Raw genomic sequence first — 21,512 nt, forward strand, 5'->3', positions numbered from 1 at the left:
TTGACAGCAAGTCTATGTGCTTCACAAAAAGCACTCCTTAAATTACGCACACGAGAGACGCACATGAGAGTTTCACAGTTAATTCTAATAGATTTTGACAGGAGTGCTCATTTTTATTGATACTTTCCGCTATTGAGTGAAAAATATTTACAGTATAATCAACATCCTGTAATACTGTTCATGGGGAAAGCTATCTGCAAGCATTGTATCAATGCACTCTATAATTGCCTCATCCACAAAGAAACAAACAATGCTGTCTTAGAATTTGACCAAAACAAGGTGTCTTCTAAGGCAACATAAAGTTACTGTCTACCTTTTGAAATCTTCATCTCGGATGAGCACCTTAAAAATGCTGTCATGGTAGGCAGCTTGCAAGGTTGTAGAACAGAGCTACTGGAAACTTTCTTGCTAGTAATGTATTTTATAATGAAGTCAGTTATGTTGAAAATGCAATTCACACAAAACAATTACTTAAATACACCTCTGCTATGATAAACATGTTTTTAACTTCTGAGTTTAAAGTCATTTTTATATTTTGGGCAGGGGGTTAAAGAAAAATAGTGGTCAGTAAAAAATAAAAGATAAATATACGTAAAAAAATAAAAATAAAAATAAAAATTTTAAGAAAAAAGAAATGCTGCCATAAGTAGTCAAAGTCAGGTGGTGTAATCAACTTGCAGACAAACATAGAGAACCCGTTTAGACACATGACTGTGTATTTATTTATTTATTTAACATATTTTGACATTTTTATAAAAAGGCACATTTTGTTCAGGTCAAATGGAGTAACCCTATGGAAATAAATTTGTATAATTTAATTATTTGTAGAAAAAAAAAATGACCTTAAATTATTTTTTGAAATGAATGATTAAGTTGTGAATATGAAACAAACATAGACACAAATTTTACATTTCTATGAAATTCTATCATGTGTTTTGAACTTGATTTTTTTAAAAATGTTTAAAAAAAAACAACTTTATTTTTGTAATCAGTTTACAACATTTTAACATTCAAAACAAAACAGATAAGTAATAAATAAATAAATAAATAACAAACAAACGTGTGTGGTATCCGCTCAGTCATTTAATAGATTTTGAATGCTTATCACCTCGGACAACCTTATTTGTCAATGACCCACTTGCGTTTTCTCTTTGTACTTTTTTCTCCAATCAGCCTATTTGTGTGGCGATGTGTCCATGCTCCTCATTGAGGTCAAGCAGTCTTCTCTTCATGAGCCCAGCTGACTGCATGAGTGAATCATGGAGTGAGGAACTTCAGATAGTGGTCTTCATGGTGGTCCTCAAAGATCTAATTTATGATCAAGTGCTAGAATCCTAGGCTTTGTTCAGACTGACAACAAAATAATATACATACATACACACACACACACACACATATATATATATATATATATGTGTGTGTATATATCTCTCTCTCGAACTGGCATCTCCAGCCTCCCCTTATCTCTCTCCCACTGATTAGTCAACTCAACACCAGGCGTGCATCATCACGGCCCGGCCACGCCCCCCTCCTCGTCACACTCCTCCACCACCAGATTCAAGCAAGAGAGACCTCCAGCCTCACTTACTACCCACCCCCCCCTTCCCGGAGGGGAGGTGTTGCACTTTTGGCCGTCTTTCCTCCGACCGGCCTTCCCCGCCTCCTGCGAAACTGAGAGAGATGAGGGGAAGGAGAGGGGAGAGAGAAAGAGTGAGCGGGAGAGACAGGAGGAGAGAGAGAGAGGAGAGAGAGAGAGAGAAAAAGTGGCTCGCCGGTCCCTAGACACGTTGTCGCCTGGTGAAGGCACTGGACCTCGCCTCCTGGCAGACAGCAGCAGGCTCCTCCGCCTCCCAGCAGACGTCAGCAGCTCCTCCACCTCCTGGCAGATGGCAGCGAGCTCTCCCGCCCCTTGTCGGATGGCAGCGGCTCTTCCGTCTCCTGGCGGACGGCAGCGAGCTCCTCCGCCTTCTGGCGAACCACTCCAGTACCACCACACCATATCTCCTTGGCGTCGTGACCCTCCAACAGCGGCAAGGGCTCTCCAACAGCGCATCCCTCCTCCTTCCTGGGTTTTGGCACCAATGTAACAAGGTTCATGAGATGGGCAAGGAGTAGGCGGGAACCAGCTGAACAGTCAATGTAAAACTTTAAAAACAAACCGAACTCAAACATAAGATAAACTGCAAAACAAACAAAGATGCACACACACAGCTTCGTGCGTCTCTCTCTCTCAAACTGGCATCTCCGTCCCCCCTTATCTCTCTCCCGCTGATTAGTATACTCAGTGCCAGGCATGCGTCATCACGGCCCGGCCACGCCCCCCTCCTCATCACAACATATATATATATATATATATATATATATATATATATATATATATACACACCAATCATCCACAATATTAAAACCACCTGCCTAATATTGTGTAGGTCCCCTCGTGCCCCTAAAACAGCGCCAACCCGCATCTCAGAATAGCATTCAGAGATGATATTCTTCTCACAATTGTACAGAGCGGTTATCCGAGTTACTGTAGACTTTGTCAGTTCGAACCAGTCTAGCCATTCTCTGTTGACCTCTCTCATCAATAAGGCATTTTCATCCACAGAACTGCCGCTCACTGGATATTTTTTGTTTTTGGCACCATTCCCTTTACACTCTAGAGACTGTTGTGCGTGAAAATCCCAGGAGATCAGCAGTTACAGAAATACTCAAACCAGCCCGTCTGACACCAACAATCATGCCACGCTCCAAATCACTGAGACAGGCCAGACACCAACATAACATCATACAAAGTTCACACTATAGTCCAGGGTTATTTCTGAATACACTTATTTTTGCTCATTCTTTGCTTTTAGAGTGCATTATGTGACATTCATACTGACATTCAAGTATGAATGTACAAAATGCCTCTGTCACTGAACTCTTATGCACCTCCTGAGTTCAGCACTGTAATTCAATGTCATGATTGATATGAACGGTGGCTAAATTTCCATATTTTCCATCCTCTCTTTCCACACTGACAGCTACTCTCGTGCTTAGATCATACCTTTAGCACCCAATGTAGATACTCCATATATTGATTACACTGTCTGAAAAAAATTGATCAGATTTCTTCACTTGCGAAATGACAGTGAGGACAGTCTTGAAAATCAGATTTTAAAAAACAGTTACATTTTTCAATAAGGTTCCATTCATTAACATTAGTTAATGCATTAGGTAACATGAACAAACAATGAACATTATATGTTTTTTACAGCATTTATTAATCTTAGTTTATAAAAATACAGTTGTTCATTTTTAATTCATGTTAGTTCATAGTGCATTAACTAATGTTAACAGATACAATTTTAATTTTAAAAAATGTATTAGTATATGTTGAAATTAACATTAAGATGAATAAATGCTGTAAAAGTATTTTCATTGTTAGTTCATGTTAACTACTGTTGTTAACTAATGTTAACTAATAGAACCTTTAGTGTAAAGTGTTACCAAAAAAACAAATCAGATTTGTGTGGAGTGTGAACAAAGCCTTAATGTACTTCAAGCCCTGTCATTACCCATACCTGAACTGAACTGTTTTGAGTGACAGCTGGGTTGAAGTTTTGCAAGACCCAACTTGCAAACGTCCTTGTCATATGTGTATGTGTTTACTCCCTAATTTTAAAAAAAAATACAAGTTACAAGTTCCAGTATTTTGTTTTGGAATCTGCCTGGATCATCGTTTCTAAGATTTTCCTCCTAATTAAAAAAACTTGTAGCAAGCTAAATAGGATTAGCCTTAAACTACCCGTTGAATGTTGTTTGTTAATTTAGGTGTGACGTTTTTGTTGGAGATTCCCGTTTTGAATGATAACCTGATTTTTGTTGTATTTGTTTATCTGCTGGTTTGGTTTGTTGGTTCTTTTTAAAGATTCATAGATCTCCTGTGGCCTTCTCCCCGAATGTAACACTTGTGTTATACTCTCAGATGTCAGCATGCCAAAGCATTCTATGCACTGTATACTTGACCTGCTCACTGTGGTAGTCCAGTGGTCTTTTAATGTTGAATCTTGAACGTGGTATTCACTCATCAAACCTCAGTCCCCCTAAACCGTAGATGACCATAGACTCCTAACCTCATATGTAACTTTAGCTCGATTAGTAAATTTGAGATGTGTCTCTTTGTGTGTTTGTGTGTTGAGTAGGTATGAATCATATGCTACATTGTTCATGTCTGAGATCAAGTTTAAAAGAAAAAATAGTAATGCAATCCCTCAGAAAATGAATGAAAAGAGTTTGTTCCTATGCTGTTTTACCTTGAATAACTGTTCATCTTGCTGCTGAAGCCTTTATGACATTACATTTCATTCTGATTTGGAATCAAAGTTTTTTTATTTCTTTTTTTTTGGGGGGGGGGATTTTAATTTTACAACTGGATTATCGAGGCTCAGAGTGAACTGAAGATATGAAATGCAACATTTTCTCTCCTTCAGTGTGTCATTCTGATTGAAAGAGATGTGTTTAATGCATATGTTGATTTTCTTATCAATGTAAACATCATTTGTAAAGACATTCTTTTGTATATTTTTGTGAAATATTTCTTAAAAGCCAACTTTAATAAAAAAATGTACATATATGTATCACATTCATGCATTCAAATTCAAGTACTGTGTCACGTGTTATCAGATATCTGCAACAAATCAAAAGATGTATACAGGAAGTTGATTTGAAATACTTTTGGGAAGTTGTCCTGCGGTGTGATGTGCTATACTCCATCTAAAAAATTTTACACAGTATTTGCTCTTTTATATATATATATATATATACTCTGTGTGTGTGTGTGTGTGTGTATATATATATATATATATATACACACATATACACCAATCAGCCACAACATTAAAACCACCTGCCTAATATTGTGTAGGTCCCCCACGTGCTGCCAAAACAGCACCAACCTGTTCTCATCACAGTTGTACAGAGCGGTTATCTGAGTTACTGTAGACTTTGTCAGTTCAAACCAGTCTGGCCATTCTCTGTTGACCTCTCTCATCAATAAGGTGTTTCCATCCACAGATCTGCCGCTCACTGGATGTTTTTTTTTTGTTGTTGTTTTTCTGAGTAAATTTTAGAGACTGCTGTGTGTGAAAATCCCAGGAGATCAGCTGTTACAGAAATACTCAAACCAGCCCATCTGGCACCAACAATCATGCCACGCTCCAAATCACTGAGATCACATTTTTCCCCCATTCTGATGGTTGATATGAACATAAACTGAAGCTCCTGACCCGTATCTGCATGATTTTATGCACTGCACTGCTGCCACATGATTGGATGATTAGATAATCGCATGGATGATTGTTGGTGCCAGACGGGCTGGTTTGAGTATTTCTGTAACTGCTGATTTCCTGGGATTTTCATGCACGCATTACTCCGAATGGTGCCAAAAAACATCCAGTTCTGTGGACGGAAACGCCTTGTTGATGAGAGAGGTCAACAGAGAATGGCCAGACTGGTTCGAACTGACAAAGTCTACGGTAACTCAGATAACCACTCTGTACAATTGTGAGAAGAATATCATCTCAGGAGATCAACCAGAATAATTGAATTAAATTTATTTTTCTTACTAAATCTACAAATTGTTGTTTTTTTTTTTTTTTTTTTTTACTTAAATGCTTTAAAAAATTCACTATATATTCTTGAAAAGTCTTATCTTTCTAAATTTTGCTTCTCAAGAACATTTATCTTGTTTTAAAAATGTCTTATGATTTACTCAACCTCATGCCATCCCAGATGTGTAAGACTTTATTTCTTCTGAAGAACACAAATTAAAATTTTTAGAAGAATATCTCAGCTCTATAGATCCATACATTGCAAGTGAATCATGGCCATAACTTTGAAGCTCCAAAAAGTACATAAAGGCAGCATAAAAGTAATCCTTAAGACTCCAGTGGTTAAATCAATGTCAACGATATGCACGAAGAATGCGAATCACCAAAAAACAAAAGAAGAAGAATGTGGAAGTTAAAGTGGAGATTTATAGTAAAAATGACTTAAATGTTGATCTGTTTCTCACCCACACTTATCATATCAATTCTGAAGACATGGATTAAACCACTGGTGTCGTATGGATTACTTTTATGCTGCCTTTATGTGCTTTTTGGAGCTTCAAAGTTCTGGCCACCATTCACTTGCATTGTGTGGACCTACAGAGCTGAGATATTCAGCAGAAAAAAGAAAGTCTTACACATCTGGGATGGCATGAGGATGAGTAAATAATGAGAGAATTTTCATTTTTGTGTAAACTATCCCTTTAAGAATGTTAAGATATTTTTACTGGAAGAAAAATACAAAAATAATTTATTTCTATAAAATAATAAAATCATGCAAATCAGGGTTTTTAACCCAAATTCTGGTAACAGGCTTGCAAAAATGAAAACCTCTCATATACTATTTAGTTATATTTATTAAATTGAGTACCTCATTTCATTGGGCCTTTGTTGAAAAAGAACACTTTTTAAGTTTGAAGCTTATCTGTAGAAAGTGTAAAATGACAACACATTGATTGTTGTCATTACCTGTCATCTTCGTTTCTGACATTGTCCATTGAGAATTTATATTGGAAGCCTGAACATCCACCACCCTTCACTGTTATCCTCAGATACTCTCCTTTATACATAATCTCAGTAAGCCCCTGCAGAAATACCCAAAAACATCAATCATATAAGGGATTATTATTTATGAGTTTATTTGTTACTCTCAAAAGTGTGATCACTGCTGTGAAGTATCTAAAGATGTTTGGAATAACATACTACCATTATAGTACCCTAACTATTTCTGCAGTATGTGGACAGGATGCAAATTTTCTTTATGCATACAGCAGAATACTTGGAAAACCTACGAAATGTGCAGTATACACAACAGAACACACTCCTCAGGATATTCCACTATGCAATTCACACAAAATACCAATTTTTATTTCAGAGAAATAAACCACTTGTTTAATTAAACATGCAACAAGGTCATTAAACAATGTAGCATACTGCTGTTTGAAATGTTTATCATTACATAATTCATACTGTTTCACATATAATAAAAAATAAAAATAAAAAAACACTAAGCATACTGTGCAGTATGTAGAATTACTAGCATACTAAAACCAGTATTCCATTCTAAATACTAGCTTACTTTTTACTAAATAATGCATGGTATACAATGTATACTGCCCACTGTTTTTAAAAATAGTGAAACTGTAGTATGCTACAAAGTTGTAACATGACCTCATCACATTGTATGTCTAATTCAACAAGTAGCATCCAGTAATCCACATCTTTGAAATAAAAACATTTTTAATACAGTTTCGTCTAGAAAAGTCTTAACATCTGTCAATCTGATCAAATATTGATTTCAGACATAAATGTTAAAAATTGTGGCTTTGATTACTTTTTGTTAGGCTAACACACTGGAGGTGGAAGGTCAAGCTGAGTGCATTGCATTGGGGGATACAGTATCCTCAGTTGTAAACTGCATATTCTGGCAAATGTAGGTCATCTGCGTATTCCGTGCATTAGAAAAAAAATGCATACCGTGCACGGTATACATACTACAGCAATAGTAAACAGTATGGTAGTATGCTGTTGAGAACACAGCCTGACTGCACTCAGACCTTGACACGGGATTCACTGAGATCAAATCTGGAGGGGTTTTGTTGCTCTACTGAAGTAGAGCTGAAGGGTGAGAGGAGACGAGCTGAACATGTTCTCACTGAATGAACTTTGGCTGAGGACACACTGGAGAACAACATAAACATGTCAGAGTACGATCCTACACACACACATGGCTAATGAGTTGATAGCTACACCATATCAATATGATTATGCTGAATAACAAAGGGAATATGAAAAAAAAAAAATTTAAATGCTGTGGCTTTATGTATAATACAAAAGAGATTATTATAGTTTGCAAAGAAGAGTGATTATCCACTGCAAGGTTGTTTGTCATTTAATTACTTGCAATTACTTTAATTAACCAACTCTTTCACTTTACATATTGATTATTAGTTAACGTTGTTTTAAGGAGCAATATGTATCATTGATATCAAGCGTTTAAAATGGTTACTGCAGTCCAAATTCAAAATATTGGAGAGAGTTGTCTCCCCCACCTCTTCCTCCCCAGATTCGAAGCTCATGTGGGTTGCCAGGTTAAGGACACGCAACAGGAACGAGCAAACTGACAGTAGCAAGTGACAAAGCCTTACACTGTAAGATGATCAGCTAATGTATACGTTTGCAATGTTTTTATTGTTTGCAAATTATAATCCAGCTCATGTGGATTTTTTATAACTCTGTCAATGTTAGCTAGATGCATTGCTGGCTTCCATGGCTGCAGCACGCTGTGTTTCCACCCGGGTTGTCGAAATACTATTGGGAAATGGGCAGTGGGCGGGATCACACAGGCCAAAACATAAACAGAAATTCCGGCCCAGAACGGACATTTCAAAGTAGAATATACTGGCTCTAGCATTGTTTTTGGATAAGCCAGTATTTCAACTTAGCATGTTTCCTAAATCTCTGATAACATATTATGATAATTTTATGCTTTAATACAGTAAATATATTACATATTGCACCTTTAACTGTTGAGGAGCCTTCTGGCTAATTTTTTTTGATAATGAGAGAGAATTGTGCAGGCGCTCATGGGGGAGGGACGAGGAGTATGGGTTGCCAAGTTGTTTGCTATAAACCTTGAATTATTATTATTATTAGCTTTTCCTTCAAAGTTTGCTGCATAGTTGTACATGGTGATACATATAACTTAAATTGTGAAAATATTGGTTGGTCAATAGAGCTGTTCAGATTGTAGTCCAAAAAAACGGACGAGAATTAGCATTTCCGAGCTATGGGTTCCACCACGATTATCTAATGGGGTTTTGTTTATGAGTTAAATAAGGTCTGTGGTATAAAATTACATTAAGATACTTGTACGTTTTGTTCTAAATGACACACAGGTATACCCCAAATGTGAATGTTTAAGCCGCCATGTTTACAAGTTGCTAGATAACTACTAGAACTGCTAAGGTCTTCTGTTTGGTCAGGCATGTTCATTCAAATGCTTGTGGTGTTTGTAGTCCTTATCTAGCAACTCGTAAGCTACATACATTAAAAAAAAACATGGTGACTTCAAAACAAAACGTTTGAGGTATGGCTATGTGTAATTTATGTTGTAGAACTAAACCTCCAAGCATCAAGTAGCCAAATGTTTACCACAGACCTTATTTTACTCATAAATTGAAAAATCCCATTATAAAAACCCATCGGAAATTCCTTTTTAAAATTAGCATCTAAACTAAGTCTAAAATGTGCATAAAAGTATTTAGGCACACATACTGACATCTATGTCCTTGATATCCCTTTTTCAAATGTCCTTTTCATGGCTTCGCACACAGCTCATAATCTGAACAGGAAACTTGATACAAAATAGATCTTTGCTGGAGTCATCTTTCAATTCCCATTACACAACCAGCTTTATCTAATAATCAACAAAATAAGGGAATATATGTATGAGGGAAACCATGGTAAATTAGTCTTTTGGATTTGCCTACAAATTGACGTCATGGCTGAACAGCTCTATAGTTAACGAGTAATTTTGGGACCAAAGACTCAAACTAAATTCTGTTTCATAACTGAGAAATTTAGCAGTTTGTGTTTTATGCGGAATGACCATTTTGATCTTGTTTTAAGGATTTTTTGATATTTTTACAGCAAAAAATACAGAAATTATTATCAAGAATACAATGTTTGCCCTAATATCAAAGGTTTTACTAGAATAAAAGAAATTATAATCCAACGTGAATTTTCTTGATAAAAAAATATGATCATGCCTGGTAACGTGCATGTAAAATGGCTAGAAATAGCATTTTAGCTTAGCGTAAAGCTGACAATTTACACAAAGTTTATTTCTATTTCTTCTGCTCCAAACTTACTTCAAACTTACTTCTCTGTCTGCTTGTATGAATGTAACACATCATAAGAAAGTGTTTCACCGCTGTTCAAATGCACTTTGGATCGCATCATTTATATGTATAAATGTTTTCCATCTGAAAGGACTAAATATTAAATGAAACAATTGACAATAAAATGCAAAGTAATCTCTTCAGTAATCAAAATACTTTTTGAATGTAACTGTATTCTAATTACCAATGATTTAAATTGTAACTGTAGTGGAATACAGTTACTTATATTTTGTATTTTAAATACGTAATCCCGTTACATGTATTTCGTTACTCCCCAATCCTGCACACACACGCACACACACACACACACACAGAGAGAGAGGCAGACTAGTTTTACATCACTTTATTAATCTTCGAGTATTGAGATCTGGCAACAGCATGTCCCCGCCTTGTTTCGCGCTATAATCCCTGTCATTGGTTAAGACTTCAATGGTAAGGCACATACGTCATAAACACACACGCCCAGACAGTATTTGATTGGAGGACAGTCATCATGATCTTGTGACAAGGAAATAACGTGTGTGAAAAGGGGAAACACGGCCAGGGGCAGGTACTTATGCCAATTTTAACGATTTGGATGGTATTTTTAACATTTGAGTTGCTCTAAAATTCCGACTGTTTGTCGTCCGATATTTTCTGTGTTTTAACGGTACATTTTCTCCCTCATTTTCACAAAAAAGCGAAGTGAAACTCGTTAAACTCAGCAGACAGTTGATTCTAAACTCACTGTCATGTGATAGTCTCATGTGGGTGTTTTGTTTATCTGTACTCTGAACGATAGTAACGCGTATTTTCGACAGGACTTGAATCATGGATAACCGTGTGGTCTGCGTTATTTTGCTTTCTTTCCTCGCATACACTAATGCTGAGCCGGTGAAATTTTTGGACTGTGGTAAGTACTTTTGTATGTACCTGTGGTATATCTCGTGAAAGTTTCATATTTATATTTGCCAATTGTTTATTATGTGTGAATCATCAGATTTATAGTTAGTTGTTTTGCTTTTGCTTTAATCTGAGACATGCAGTCTAACCAGAATAAATGTAAAGGATTATTATTAAAGGATTATAAAGTCTGTTACAATGCACTTTTCCCTCTGTTTGAACCTCATAGGCTCACTAGATGGAAAGGTTTTTGAGGTTGACATCCTGCCCTGCCCAAAACAGCCATGCCAGCTTCACAAAGGACAATCCTACACTGTCAATGTAACGTTCAGCAGTGGTAAGCTGTGTTTCCTTTCCATTTCACTGTAGTCCAAAAAACAAAACCAGATCAAAGTTTTAAGAAGAACTTGTTTACGTTTCCCATAGGTGTTGCGAGTCAGACCAGTAAAGCTGTGGTTCATGGAGTAATTGCTGGCATCCCTGTTCCCTTTCCCATCCCAGTTGAGGATGGTTGCAAGTGTGGAATTCTGTGCCCGATTCAGCCACAACAAATGTACAGTTACGTCAACCAGTTGCCAGTCAAGAGCGAGTACCCAGCAGTAAGTGTTCTTCAAATCGGTCAGATGTTCAGTGTTTAACATCCTGTTCTATGGCATTGCCTTCACATCTAAATAAGGCTATAATATAGTTTCCAACCATAGTTTAATATTTTGTCGTTTATTAGATAAAGGTGGTTGTGGAATGGGAATTGAAAGATGACTCCAGCAAAGACCTGTTTTGCATCAAGTTTCCTGTTCAGATTGTGAGCTGAAAGCCAATATCGAAGCCATGAAAAGGACATTTGAAAAAGGGATATCAAGGACAAAGACATCCGTATGTGTGCCTTAGTACTTCTCTATGGACATTTTAGACTTAATTTAGATGCAGATTGTATGATTTATTATTTGAAAATATTCTAACCATGACAGATTTGTCATTTTAATATTTTTGATATCTGTGGATGCTCTATAGCCACTCAACAAACATTGCTTAATTCCATTTTGTGTTGTGCTAAAGTGTCAATTATTCACTAGAATGAGATGCTGACTAATGACATTAATTCATGTGGGAGATTTAAATGATTTATTCATCCAAGGATTTGTTAGCTGTTGTGTGGCTAAACGGTACTGTTGTCACTTGCAATTGGTAGTGAACTTTTTTACTCTAATTTTAAATCTGCATATTAAATAAAAATTAGATTTTAATATTGGTTTATTTTCTTAAAGAAATGGCAAGTCTTACTCTACATTTAACAAGCAACTATGTACATGTTACTAAAATAATGTACTTTTCTAATGCAAGCAGTGTCTTTCATTGGAATATGAAATGTTTTCTTCTTCAATTTGAGGATCTTTTCAGCTTAGATCTAAAACTGGAGCAAAACTCGTATTTCAAGTGTTTGACCAACTGATTTGTTCCTAAGATAAGAGCACAAAATGATTATATGTTTTTTTTTTTGTCACAAAAATAAACTGAACATTCTTCTAAATGATCAGTGGATATGCTTGCCTAGCATTAAAGGAATAGTTAATCAAATATGAAAATTCTCTCATGTACTCACCCTCATGCCATCCCAGAAGTGAATGACTTTCTTCTGCTGAACACAAATGAAGATTTTTAGAAGAATATTTCAGCTCTGTTGGTCCTCAAATTGCAAGTGAATGGTGACCAGAACTTGAATGCTCCAAAAGCATATAAAGGCAGCACAAAATTAATCCATGTGACTCCAGTGGTATAATCCATGTCTACTGAAGTGATATGATAGGTGTTGATGAGAAATAGATCAATATTAACTTTTTTTTTATTTTTTACTATAAATCTCCACCTTTGACCAGCCCCAACTATTAGGTGGCTGAATGTTAAAGTCACTTCCACATTCCGAAGTGAAAGTAGATTTACAGTAAAAAAGATACTTAAATGGTGATCTGTTTCTCACCCACACCTATCGCTTCAGAAGATATTAATTTAACCATTGAAATCTTATGGATTACTTCTGTGCTGCTTTTGTCCTCCATGAACATCCATGAACTTTTTTTAACCTTCAAAGTTCTGGTCACCATTCACTGGCATTGTATGGACCTACAGAGCTAAAATATTCTTATAAAAATCTTCATTTGTGTTCAGCAGAAGAAAGTCATACACATCTGGGATGGCATGAGAGAATTTTCATTTTTGGGTTAACTATCCCTTTAATAGAATTGTTGTCTGTTAAAGTAAAATATCCACTGTTTCTCCTTTTTAGGTAACTGTTCACATTGTTTCAGTTCTCTTTTCATTTGTCTTTTATTACTTTCGAGAGGTTATCTGGTTTAGTTTCATATGCTTTAGGTGTCTATTCACAGTAGCAAATTAATACTAGGTAAATCGTGTCAACAAAAATGTTTATGTTTGGTATTGATCATTATCAAATGCTTAACATTTTTAATTATTTGCTTTAGAAAAACTAAACTTAGTTTTTTTCACTTCACAGTCATACCAAGATAACTAATAAAACATAAAATTGTCTTTAAATGAATTCTAAAGTATTTGCAAAATATGACTTGAGTATTTAACAGAATCAGCAAATCAATAAACATTTAAATGTGTGCTTTTTATTACAAGTAAACAAAAGCAAGCAACATTTCTTCAGGTACAGAAGGTATTTGTGCCATTTAAGTCATCTAAACACACGTTCATATTTGTTGATTTGGTTGTTTGAACAAACTTTCAGTAAATTATTTGGAGGCTTGCGACAGTGCATTTTTTTTTTTTCACAGGAATTTGCTGAAATTGGCCCTATTATCAGCATACCTTTTGACTATCTTTTGCCTTATCAAAAAAACAGCTAGAAACACGTCAATTTCACAGGCAAGTAAACAGGCAGAAAAACAAAAATTCAATATGAGGTAGAAGCCCATCGTATAAGAACTTCCTGTATTAATGACACAATAATCTCTTCCTTTTAAACTCAAATATGGGAAGACAAAAAAAAAAAATGTAGTGGACTATAACTTGGTAGCATATTTTTAAACAGTCCTTTCAAACAGGTCAGACAATGGCTACCTCATTTCTATTAGTGCAATTCTGTGCACTACATTGAACGTAAAAACGTATCAAATCGGTCAAATGAATGGCTTAAGTTTTAAAACATACTTCAAAAACCACCCAATATTGGAACTACTTATTGTTTTAACAGGTCAAATCAAGGGCTTAAAATATTTTGTCCCAAGAAGAACAAGGAAAAAAAAAAAAAACATTAAAAAAAACACCAATATTGGAATTTTACATATGGTGTGATATGTTAGTTCTGGCTAATATACAACTAAAGAATGTTTACAACAAAAAATGAGTGCTGAGATCCACACAAACATGCTGTTGTTCTATAACATACTTGCAAGGAAAGATTTTACACCAGTGCAGTCTGACCTCTTCTGCCAATAAGTACAAAGACAAATGTCCACACTAACAGGAAGTTCTACAGGAGTTATCACTTTTCTGTATTTTTCATTAAAAATTCCAATAGGTACATTTTTGGAAGGGGGTTGGTGGTAGATAACACCACAATGTTTTGGCTCTTCTGTCCTTTCTGCTGATTTGGACAGATTGAGATAGAAAGCAATAAATTAAACAATGGATTAGGCATTTTCTTACATTCACAAAGGGAGTTTGATATGACATTAATAGCAAGCAAGAGGAAGAGAGGATACATGATGTATCACAACTTTAAACTAAAATTTCAGACAACCACTATCCTGTGGACAGATAAAACATCATCAAAGTAGTAAGGCATATGATGTATTTTGTAATGATAACACTGCTGAACCATGCTCTGCAATATTGAGCTCTAAAATTCATATTTTGCAGGGCCTAGATAAGCTAAAATCAGTGCACCTGTATGTTAAAATAAAAGATTTTAGCTCCAATAACATTTTCCCAACAGCACAAAATGCTATTTCTGAGGGTTATTTCACTTCAGTTGAATGTTTGGGGTTTGGTAATACTATATGAAGAATGAAGAGTGGAGAATACTGTATGGAGTATTAATCTGGGCCTGTTCTATGTTTCAGCACTGCTTAATGATACCTCTCCAAATAATAAAATGAAATACTTATCACATCATAGGCAAATCATCACCTAGAAGTTCTGTTAAAATAAATCAAATGTTAAAAACAGATAATGGTAGAGTACCACTGATGCTATAAGATGAGGGCTGCACAGAACTTGATTTAACCATCAGCGAGCAGAGATGTTCTGAGCGATACTGATTCCTCACTGTCCGTTTTGTTTGAGCCTCTCCAGTCTCTGTAGCAGAGCATTTCCAAAAGCTTCTCTGTACCCGGGGCTCAGGGAATCCAGCAGTGAGTAAACAGTCTCGTGATACTGGGTGCTCAAACTCTCATCCACCTGATCAAAGATGTGTCCCACCACCTGAAAAATACCACAATTAAACTGTAATGCACAAGCATATAACTCTAAAATGGTTATTTTTTTATTAGAGGTAGACCGATATAGTCTACCTATGTTCATCTGTGGCCAGCACTGGAGGATTTTACAGTTAGAATGATTTGGTTCTACATTATAATGGCAGCCTCTAGAGGCGAAATACAAAGATTCACAGACACATGGTAGGGATTTGCTTTATCTGAATCTGTCATCGTTGACAATATTCATCTATATTTTTATTCTCACTTCAATGTATATTTTGTTATTTTGATTAGATAAGTGTTCTAAACTGAAGTGACAGCAAGAAAAGAAAAATGTGTCCAGTCAGCACATTGTATCTTCAACTTCATATCTTGTGAATAATAATAAACCTTCTTGCTCATTAAACCTCATCTGTTGAAATATACTGTACACAAACAAAACCCTTCATCTGATGAATATACAGGCTATACAAAGCTTAGTTTGATATACAGACTTCTTAATGGAATAGTTCACCCAAAAATTAAGATTCTCTGGTCATTTACTCACCCTCATGCCATCCCAGATGTGTATGACTTTCTGTCTTCTGCAGAACACAAATGAAGACTTTTAAAAGAATATTCCAGCTCTGTTGGTCCTCACAATGCAAGTGAATGGTGACCAGAACTTTGAAGACCCAAAAGGCAGTATAAAAGTAATCCATGTGACTCTAGTAGTTAAATCCATGTCTTCTGAAGCGATATTATAGGTGTGGATGAGAAACAGATCAATATTTAAGTCATTTTTAAATGTAATTCTACACTTTCACATTCAGCCCCTACTGGTTGGGGCTTGTCAAATGTGGAGATTTATAGTAAAAAAAGGACTTAAATATTGATCTATTTCTCACCCACACCTATCATATCACTTCAGAAGACATGGATTTAACCACTAGAGTCACATGGATTACTTTAATGCTGCCTTTATGTCCTTTTTGGAGCTTCAAAGTTCTGGCCCCCATTCACTTGCATTGAATGGACCTACAGAGCTGAAATATTCTTCTAAAAATCTTAATTTATGTTCTGCAGAAGAAAGCCATACACATCTGGGGTGGCATGAGTAAATGATGAGAATTTTTTTTATTTTTGGGTGAACTATCCCTTTAACTGCAGAGCATATCATTTCAAAATAAGAGCCCCTTGTGTGTTTCGGACTTATAGTTATAAGTCGCGCGTTATGCACCAAGTCTCTATTTTGTCTGATTATTATTGGGATTTCATTAATTTTGGACTCTTGTAGCCTCCATGTCTGTTCCTGTCAGAGTAGGGAAAGACTATTTTTTTTGTTTTTTGTTTTTTTACAAACTATCGGCCAATTAGTCAGTTATTGGCCTTTTCCACCACTTTAGTTATCGCCATCAGCAAAATCACCTATCAGTCAACCCCTAATTTCAATAGGAACGGGGGATCCCTGCTTCGTCTCTCTCCACCAAGGGGTCCTTGGTCTAATAAAGGTTGATGAAGTTTAGGGTTGAAACGTACTCCACAGGTCAACGCAGCGGGTGTAGATCCAGGATGACCATCTCCCACGCCCAGGGTTGGGAAAACATCAATATTATAATCAATACTGTTAGGAAAACGTCCCATTTGTTGCCCCGAGATGTTCCTTTACATGTTATCATCACTCACCCTTAAACCTGCCTCGGTGAGCTCTAAGCAGTACCGGTTTCCCTCTCTGGTTTCAACGTTTATATAAGCCACATCCACTCCACTGGTGAGATTGTGAGAGACGTGCATGCCTGTGACTGCGAAGAGCACATCATTGACCACCGCCTCAGCCTCCAGCCTCATGTCTTTAACCTCTCCCAGCTCCACACAGCGCTCGTCATACTTAGACAGGTCCTCTGGTTTACAGTCCACCTCCATACCCTAAAACAGCAGTGAGATTTTAGATGATCGATTATGAGACTTAAAAACCGCAGAGACAAGCTGCATGTTCATAAACATCTGACGTCGTCTGATCAAGAGGGGGCGCGAGCAGAGTAAAAGTAATGCTAATGTCTTTGACCAATGCCACAACTGATAAAAGTCACAAACTACGCTTCATTCTTAGTAAGAATAACATTTTTGGAAGACACAAACATTTTGGTGCAAATTATATGTGTATTTGATGTATTCTGCGTGAAAGCCTACAAAATGAGGTGCTGCTAGCTATCAATTTCATACTGCCAATGGAGGCTCAGCCTCTTACAGCTTTAAAGTTTCATAAAACGCCGCCACCAGCTAATATGAACGTATTAATAGTGTGAACAAAAAATAACTGAGTTATTTATTAGATGATAAAGTTCGGGGTTCTTAATAATTATTTATTTTCATCATTATTATGAGTTACTGACCTCCTCCGGGGGTAGTTCATCAGAACACTTCCGGCTCATGCCGGTGCCAGTGCGGGAGACTCGTTTGTGTCAATTATGCGCAGCCGCTGCGCAGTGTTTGCGTATGTATCCGGTCCTGCTCGACCTGCTCCTAACGGGATTCGAACCGGCGTCTCCGGTGTGGGAAGCAGGCACGCTAACAAAGAGGCTAAATGCTACAACCTCTAATGCGCCACTTGAGGCAAGTGGAGTGAGGTTTACACACTGCACTGCATGTACCAGCTGGCTACTGTTACACTCGGTTGTGAGGGTGGATGTGCACGACTCTGGGGGGCGGAGGGGCTTAAAGAGCATTCTTTAGGTGTTCCAGCAGGTGGCGCCCTAGGTGACCAAAGGCTAAGCATTTAAATACACTTAAACTACAACCATAATCTACGCAAGAGCACAGATTTAAAGAAACAAACGAAGAAATACACAAATATATGGCAGACCCTGACACCAAATATCAGATCGTCAACCACATCTGTTACACCGTGCGATTTGATTAGACTTACCATAAACCAAGCGTCTTTTATCTTCTTATTCGCTTCTTGCACAGTACAAATAACACTCTCTTGTAACTGAGCGGATGGACTGTGCGGTGGCTGCGCAGAGCGGATGTTCTTGAACACATCGCTTGCAACAGCGGCGGGCGCACGCGAGAGTGCTCAGTCATGAGCGTGTTTGTAAACACCATCATTAGACTCATCAAAACAGACAGACAGACAGTGATGCTACTTTCACACGACCTGACACACGCTTATAATGCAAAAAAAGACGTCCATCACCAGTTTAATATAGATATTATCATTGCGCGATGCCTCAGTTAAACACATAAACCTAAATAAAGGTAATATGAAGGATTGTGTTTAGCCAGTATGCTAGTTCAGCCAAAGTCAAGGAACAACGGTTTAGTCAGCTATTTCATAACACAGGTGAGTTATATGGCTATAGATATTTTATTATGAGAAACATCAGTATAGACTGTTATATTGGCCTGTTAGCAGGCAAACAAATACACCAAGCTTTAAGGAATTGCTTAAACACTGGCCACTGATTAAGAGACAGACAGAAGCATCATGCAAATCAGACTGCCAGTGAAATAAATGTGATTACTGTATGACTATAAATTAGTCAGCTAGAGTCATTGCCAACATCAACCATTCGCTGAATACTTCTCTGGCTTACAATGACTGTTCTTTATAAATTCCATGATTGTTTTGAATGATTTTAATGTTGTCTATAATGCCATGATATAATCAGTCACTCTGATTGTCTTAATGCAAACTGCACCACCAAACAGCAGTTAATTTAATAGAAATATGTGGTATTCCTTTGCTTGGTAGAATGTCCCGAACGTCAATTTATTGATTCAGTAAGCACCAAACTCGAGAGCTGGTCAAGATGCCTTGGCCATTTTCGGAGTCAATTAAGAAGCGGGCCTGCAGGTACCTGCTGCATCGATATCTCGGCAATTTCCTCCAAGAGAAGCTCAGTTTGGACCAGCTTAGCCTGGATCTTTATCAAGGCACAGGCTTACTTGCTCAAGTGCCGTTGGACAAATGGGTAAGCCATTTTACTTTTGCACTGTTGCACCCAATAGTCTGATTCCATACTGACTCTTCTAAAAAAGTATGATCTTGAAGTAGTCTTATTTCGAAGCCAACTGAATGCATAAAATTCATCTTTTGTTTGTATAGTGATCAGGTTCCACTATAGGTATGGAATAGTTGTTATCTGATTCCTGCACCAAAGGCCCTGTTTACTCCTCATATATGTGTCTCAAATGTATGTCCTGTGCCCATTGTGTGAACCCTGTTTATACCTGTATTTATTTCTGTTCACTTTCTACGTATTCCCTCAACATCCCACAGTTTACTCGCTGTCGTCTTGTGAATTCTTTCACACTATCAGTGACTTTGTTTGATTTATCTTCAGTCCCTGAATGAGATCCTGGAGTCTGTGGATGCTCCATTTGAAGTGAGTGAGGGCTTCATCCAGGCCATTTCCCTGACTGTGCCATGGGCCTCGCTGCTACAGGACAACTGTGTGCTGGAAGTGAGGGGCTTGCAGATGGTCCTTAGGCCAAGGCCTCGAATGGGTACTTTGAATCACATTATTTTGTAAATGACATTATTATGTTGTGTGTCAACTGTGCATTTTATGCTGCTTATGCTCATTGTCATTTTCAGCATCTGGTATGGAGCCCATGTACTGGTCCAGCTTCATGACCAGCAGTATGCAGTTGGCCAAAGAGTGTCTAAGCCAAAGACTCACTGATGATCATGGAGAGAGCTCCCAGCCTCTGGAGGGCCTGGAGAAGTTTGCAGAAACTATTGAGACAGGTATCTATCTCCATGGACTAGAGATGGGTAACATTGGTCAAATAGTCATTTAGTGAGGTCAGCTAGTTTTAGATTTGTTCTTATTTATTTGTTATAATATTTTTTTTAGTGGCAGGGCTTTAATTAGCATCCTGACAGCATGCATGTTTTGTTTTAGCTGCTATGGCATGTTCACACTGTACGATTTTGGCAATGACTTTGCCATCTGTGACAAATTTTGGGGATCGTAAAAGATTTCTCTTGTCGTTGGGCACAATCGACAGTCTTTGATTGCTTAGTGTGACATGTTCACAGATGGCCTTTGTGGTGAATAGTAGCCTCCGATGAAGTTCTGGCAGTGTCAGAAATTTTGAATCGCAGTCAAGCAGTGTCAACACTCAATAGGAACGATTGACACCAAAGTCTTGGCTATAGTGTATCGTGCAATCTGACATAATGTTACACAGTGTACCATGGCTTTTACACAAGATCTTACTGGGATCATATAATACAGTCTGGCAAGCAACAATTGTTAAGGCCCATAAAAATTTAACAGTGTGCACCTAGATTTAGACAGTTCACACAAAAAATCCTCTCTGAGAAATTGAATGTTTTAATTCATCCCCCTGAGGGCATGTGTCTCAAGACTCTTACATTCTGTGCCATTTCGTTGCGCACTGACCAACTCATTTTGAACATAAGATGTATGTAAACGCCACCTAAGAAATGCATCTGATTGTGGTCAGGTGAACCAAAACCAGCCCAACTATACAGGGCTTCCTTAAAGGAATAGTTCACCCAAAAATGAAAATGCTCTTATCATTTACTCCCCCTCATGCCATCCCAGATGTGTCTGACTTTCTTCTTCAGAACACAAACTGAGTTTTTTTAGAAGAATATTTCAGCTCTGTAGGTCCATACAATGCAAGTCAACAGGGTCCATAACTTTGAAGCTCAAAAAATCACTTAAAGGCAGCATTAAAGTAATCCATAAGACTCCAGTGGTTAAATCAATGTCAGCAGATCAATATTTAAGTGCTTTTTTACTATAAATTCTCCAGCCTAGTCAGTCAATCTCCACTTTACCTTTCACATTCTCCTTCTTGTGTTTTTGGTGATTCACATTCTTCATGCATATCGACTCCTACTAGGGAAGGGAGAAGAATTTCTAGCACAAAAGAACTAAAATATTAATCTGTTTCTCACCCACATTTATCATATCACTTCTGAAGATATGGATTAAAACAGTGGAGTCATACAGATTACTTTTATGATGGCTATATGTGCTTTTTGAAGCTTCGACATTTTGGCACTCTTTCACTTGCATTGTATGGACCTACAGAGCTGAAATATTTTTCTAAAAATCATAATTTGTGTTTTGCAGAAGAAAGAAAGTCATACACATCTGGGATGGCATGAGGGTGAGTAAATGATGAGAGAATTTTCATTTTTGGGTGAACTATCCCTTTAAATCCATGTCTTC

General features: G+C 37.1%; 4 protein-coding genes across 13 annotated transcripts in view; 3 read left to right on the forward strand and 1 right to left on the reverse strand.

The window, feature by feature from the left end:
• LOC127411295 (echinoderm microtubule-associated protein-like 5) overlaps nt 1–4,615 on the forward strand; it is a 144,746-nt gene extending 140,131 nt beyond the window's left edge. The window contains exon 42 of the mRNA XM_051646769.1: nt 1,174–4,615. Within this exon, the coding sequence (XP_051502729.1) occupies nt 1,174–1,210 (37 nt within the window). The 3' untranslated portion in view covers nt 1,211–4,615. The remainder of the gene's footprint in view (nt 1–1,173) is intronic.
• Nucleotides 4,616–10,476: 5,861 nt separating this feature from the next.
• Nucleotides 10,477–12,117, forward strand: LOC127411365 (NPC intracellular cholesterol transporter 2-like). Of its 2 annotated transcripts, XM_051646892.1 has the most exons (5): nt 10,477–10,541; nt 10,792–10,883; nt 11,103–11,210; nt 11,300–11,472; nt 11,598–12,117. In XM_051646892.1, exons 2-5 carry the CDS (start codon nt 10,802–10,804, stop codon nt 11,682–11,684), a joined length of 450 nt encoding a protein of 149 aa, XP_051502852.1. In that variant the 5' UTR covers nt 10,477–10,541; nt 10,792–10,801; the 3' UTR covers nt 11,685–12,117. The 2 variants fall into 2 exon arrangements, with proteins under 2 accessions (XP_051502852.1, XP_051502851.1); XM_051646891.1 differs by having other exon boundaries at nt 10,498–10,883.
• A 1,366-nt stretch (nt 12,118–13,483) lies between these two features.
• Nucleotides 13,484–18,298, reverse strand: LOC127411366 (GSK3-beta interaction protein). Of its 2 annotated transcripts, none has more exons than XM_051646894.1 (3): nt 18,221–18,298; nt 16,981–17,220; nt 13,484–15,319 (listed from the first exon to the last, which is right to left on the reverse strand). In XM_051646894.1, the coding sequence occupies exons 1-3, from the start codon at nt 18,221–18,223 to the stop codon at nt 15,161–15,163; spliced, it is 402 nt and encodes a 133-aa protein (XP_051502854.1). In that variant the 5' UTR covers nt 18,224–18,298; the 3' UTR covers nt 13,484–15,160. The 2 variants fall into 2 exon arrangements, with proteins under 2 accessions (XP_051502854.1, XP_051502853.1); XM_051646893.1 differs by lacking the exon at nt 18,221–18,298 and adding an exon at nt 17,688–17,834.
• Nucleotides 18,299–18,352: 54 nt separating this feature from the next.
• LOC127411292 (autophagy-related protein 2 homolog B-like) overlaps nt 18,353–21,512 on the forward strand; it is a 37,636-nt gene continuing 34,476 nt past the window's right edge. For 7 of the 8 annotated variants that reach the window (XR_007892244.1, XM_051646758.1, XM_051646763.1 and 4 more), the window contains exons 1-4: nt 18,353–18,640; nt 19,052–19,271; nt 19,644–19,806; nt 19,898–20,050. Coding sequence is in view for 7 of the 8 variants with exons in the window: in XM_051646758.1 (XP_051502718.1) it covers nt 19,110–19,271; nt 19,644–19,806; nt 19,898–20,050 (478 nt within the window). In the remaining variant the exon portion in view is untranslated. The remainder of the gene's footprint in view (nt 18,641–19,051; nt 19,272–19,643; nt 19,807–19,897; nt 20,051–21,512) is intronic. The other variant, XM_051646759.1, reaches the window with a different exon arrangement.

Source organism: Myxocyprinus asiaticus, chromosome 20 (genome assembly GCF_019703515.2).
Source record: "Myxocyprinus asiaticus isolate MX2 ecotype Aquarium Trade chromosome 20, UBuf_Myxa_2, whole genome shotgun sequence".
In the NCBI taxonomy this organism is placed as follows: Eukaryota; Metazoa; Chordata; class Actinopteri; order Cypriniformes; family Catostomidae; genus Myxocyprinus; species Myxocyprinus asiaticus.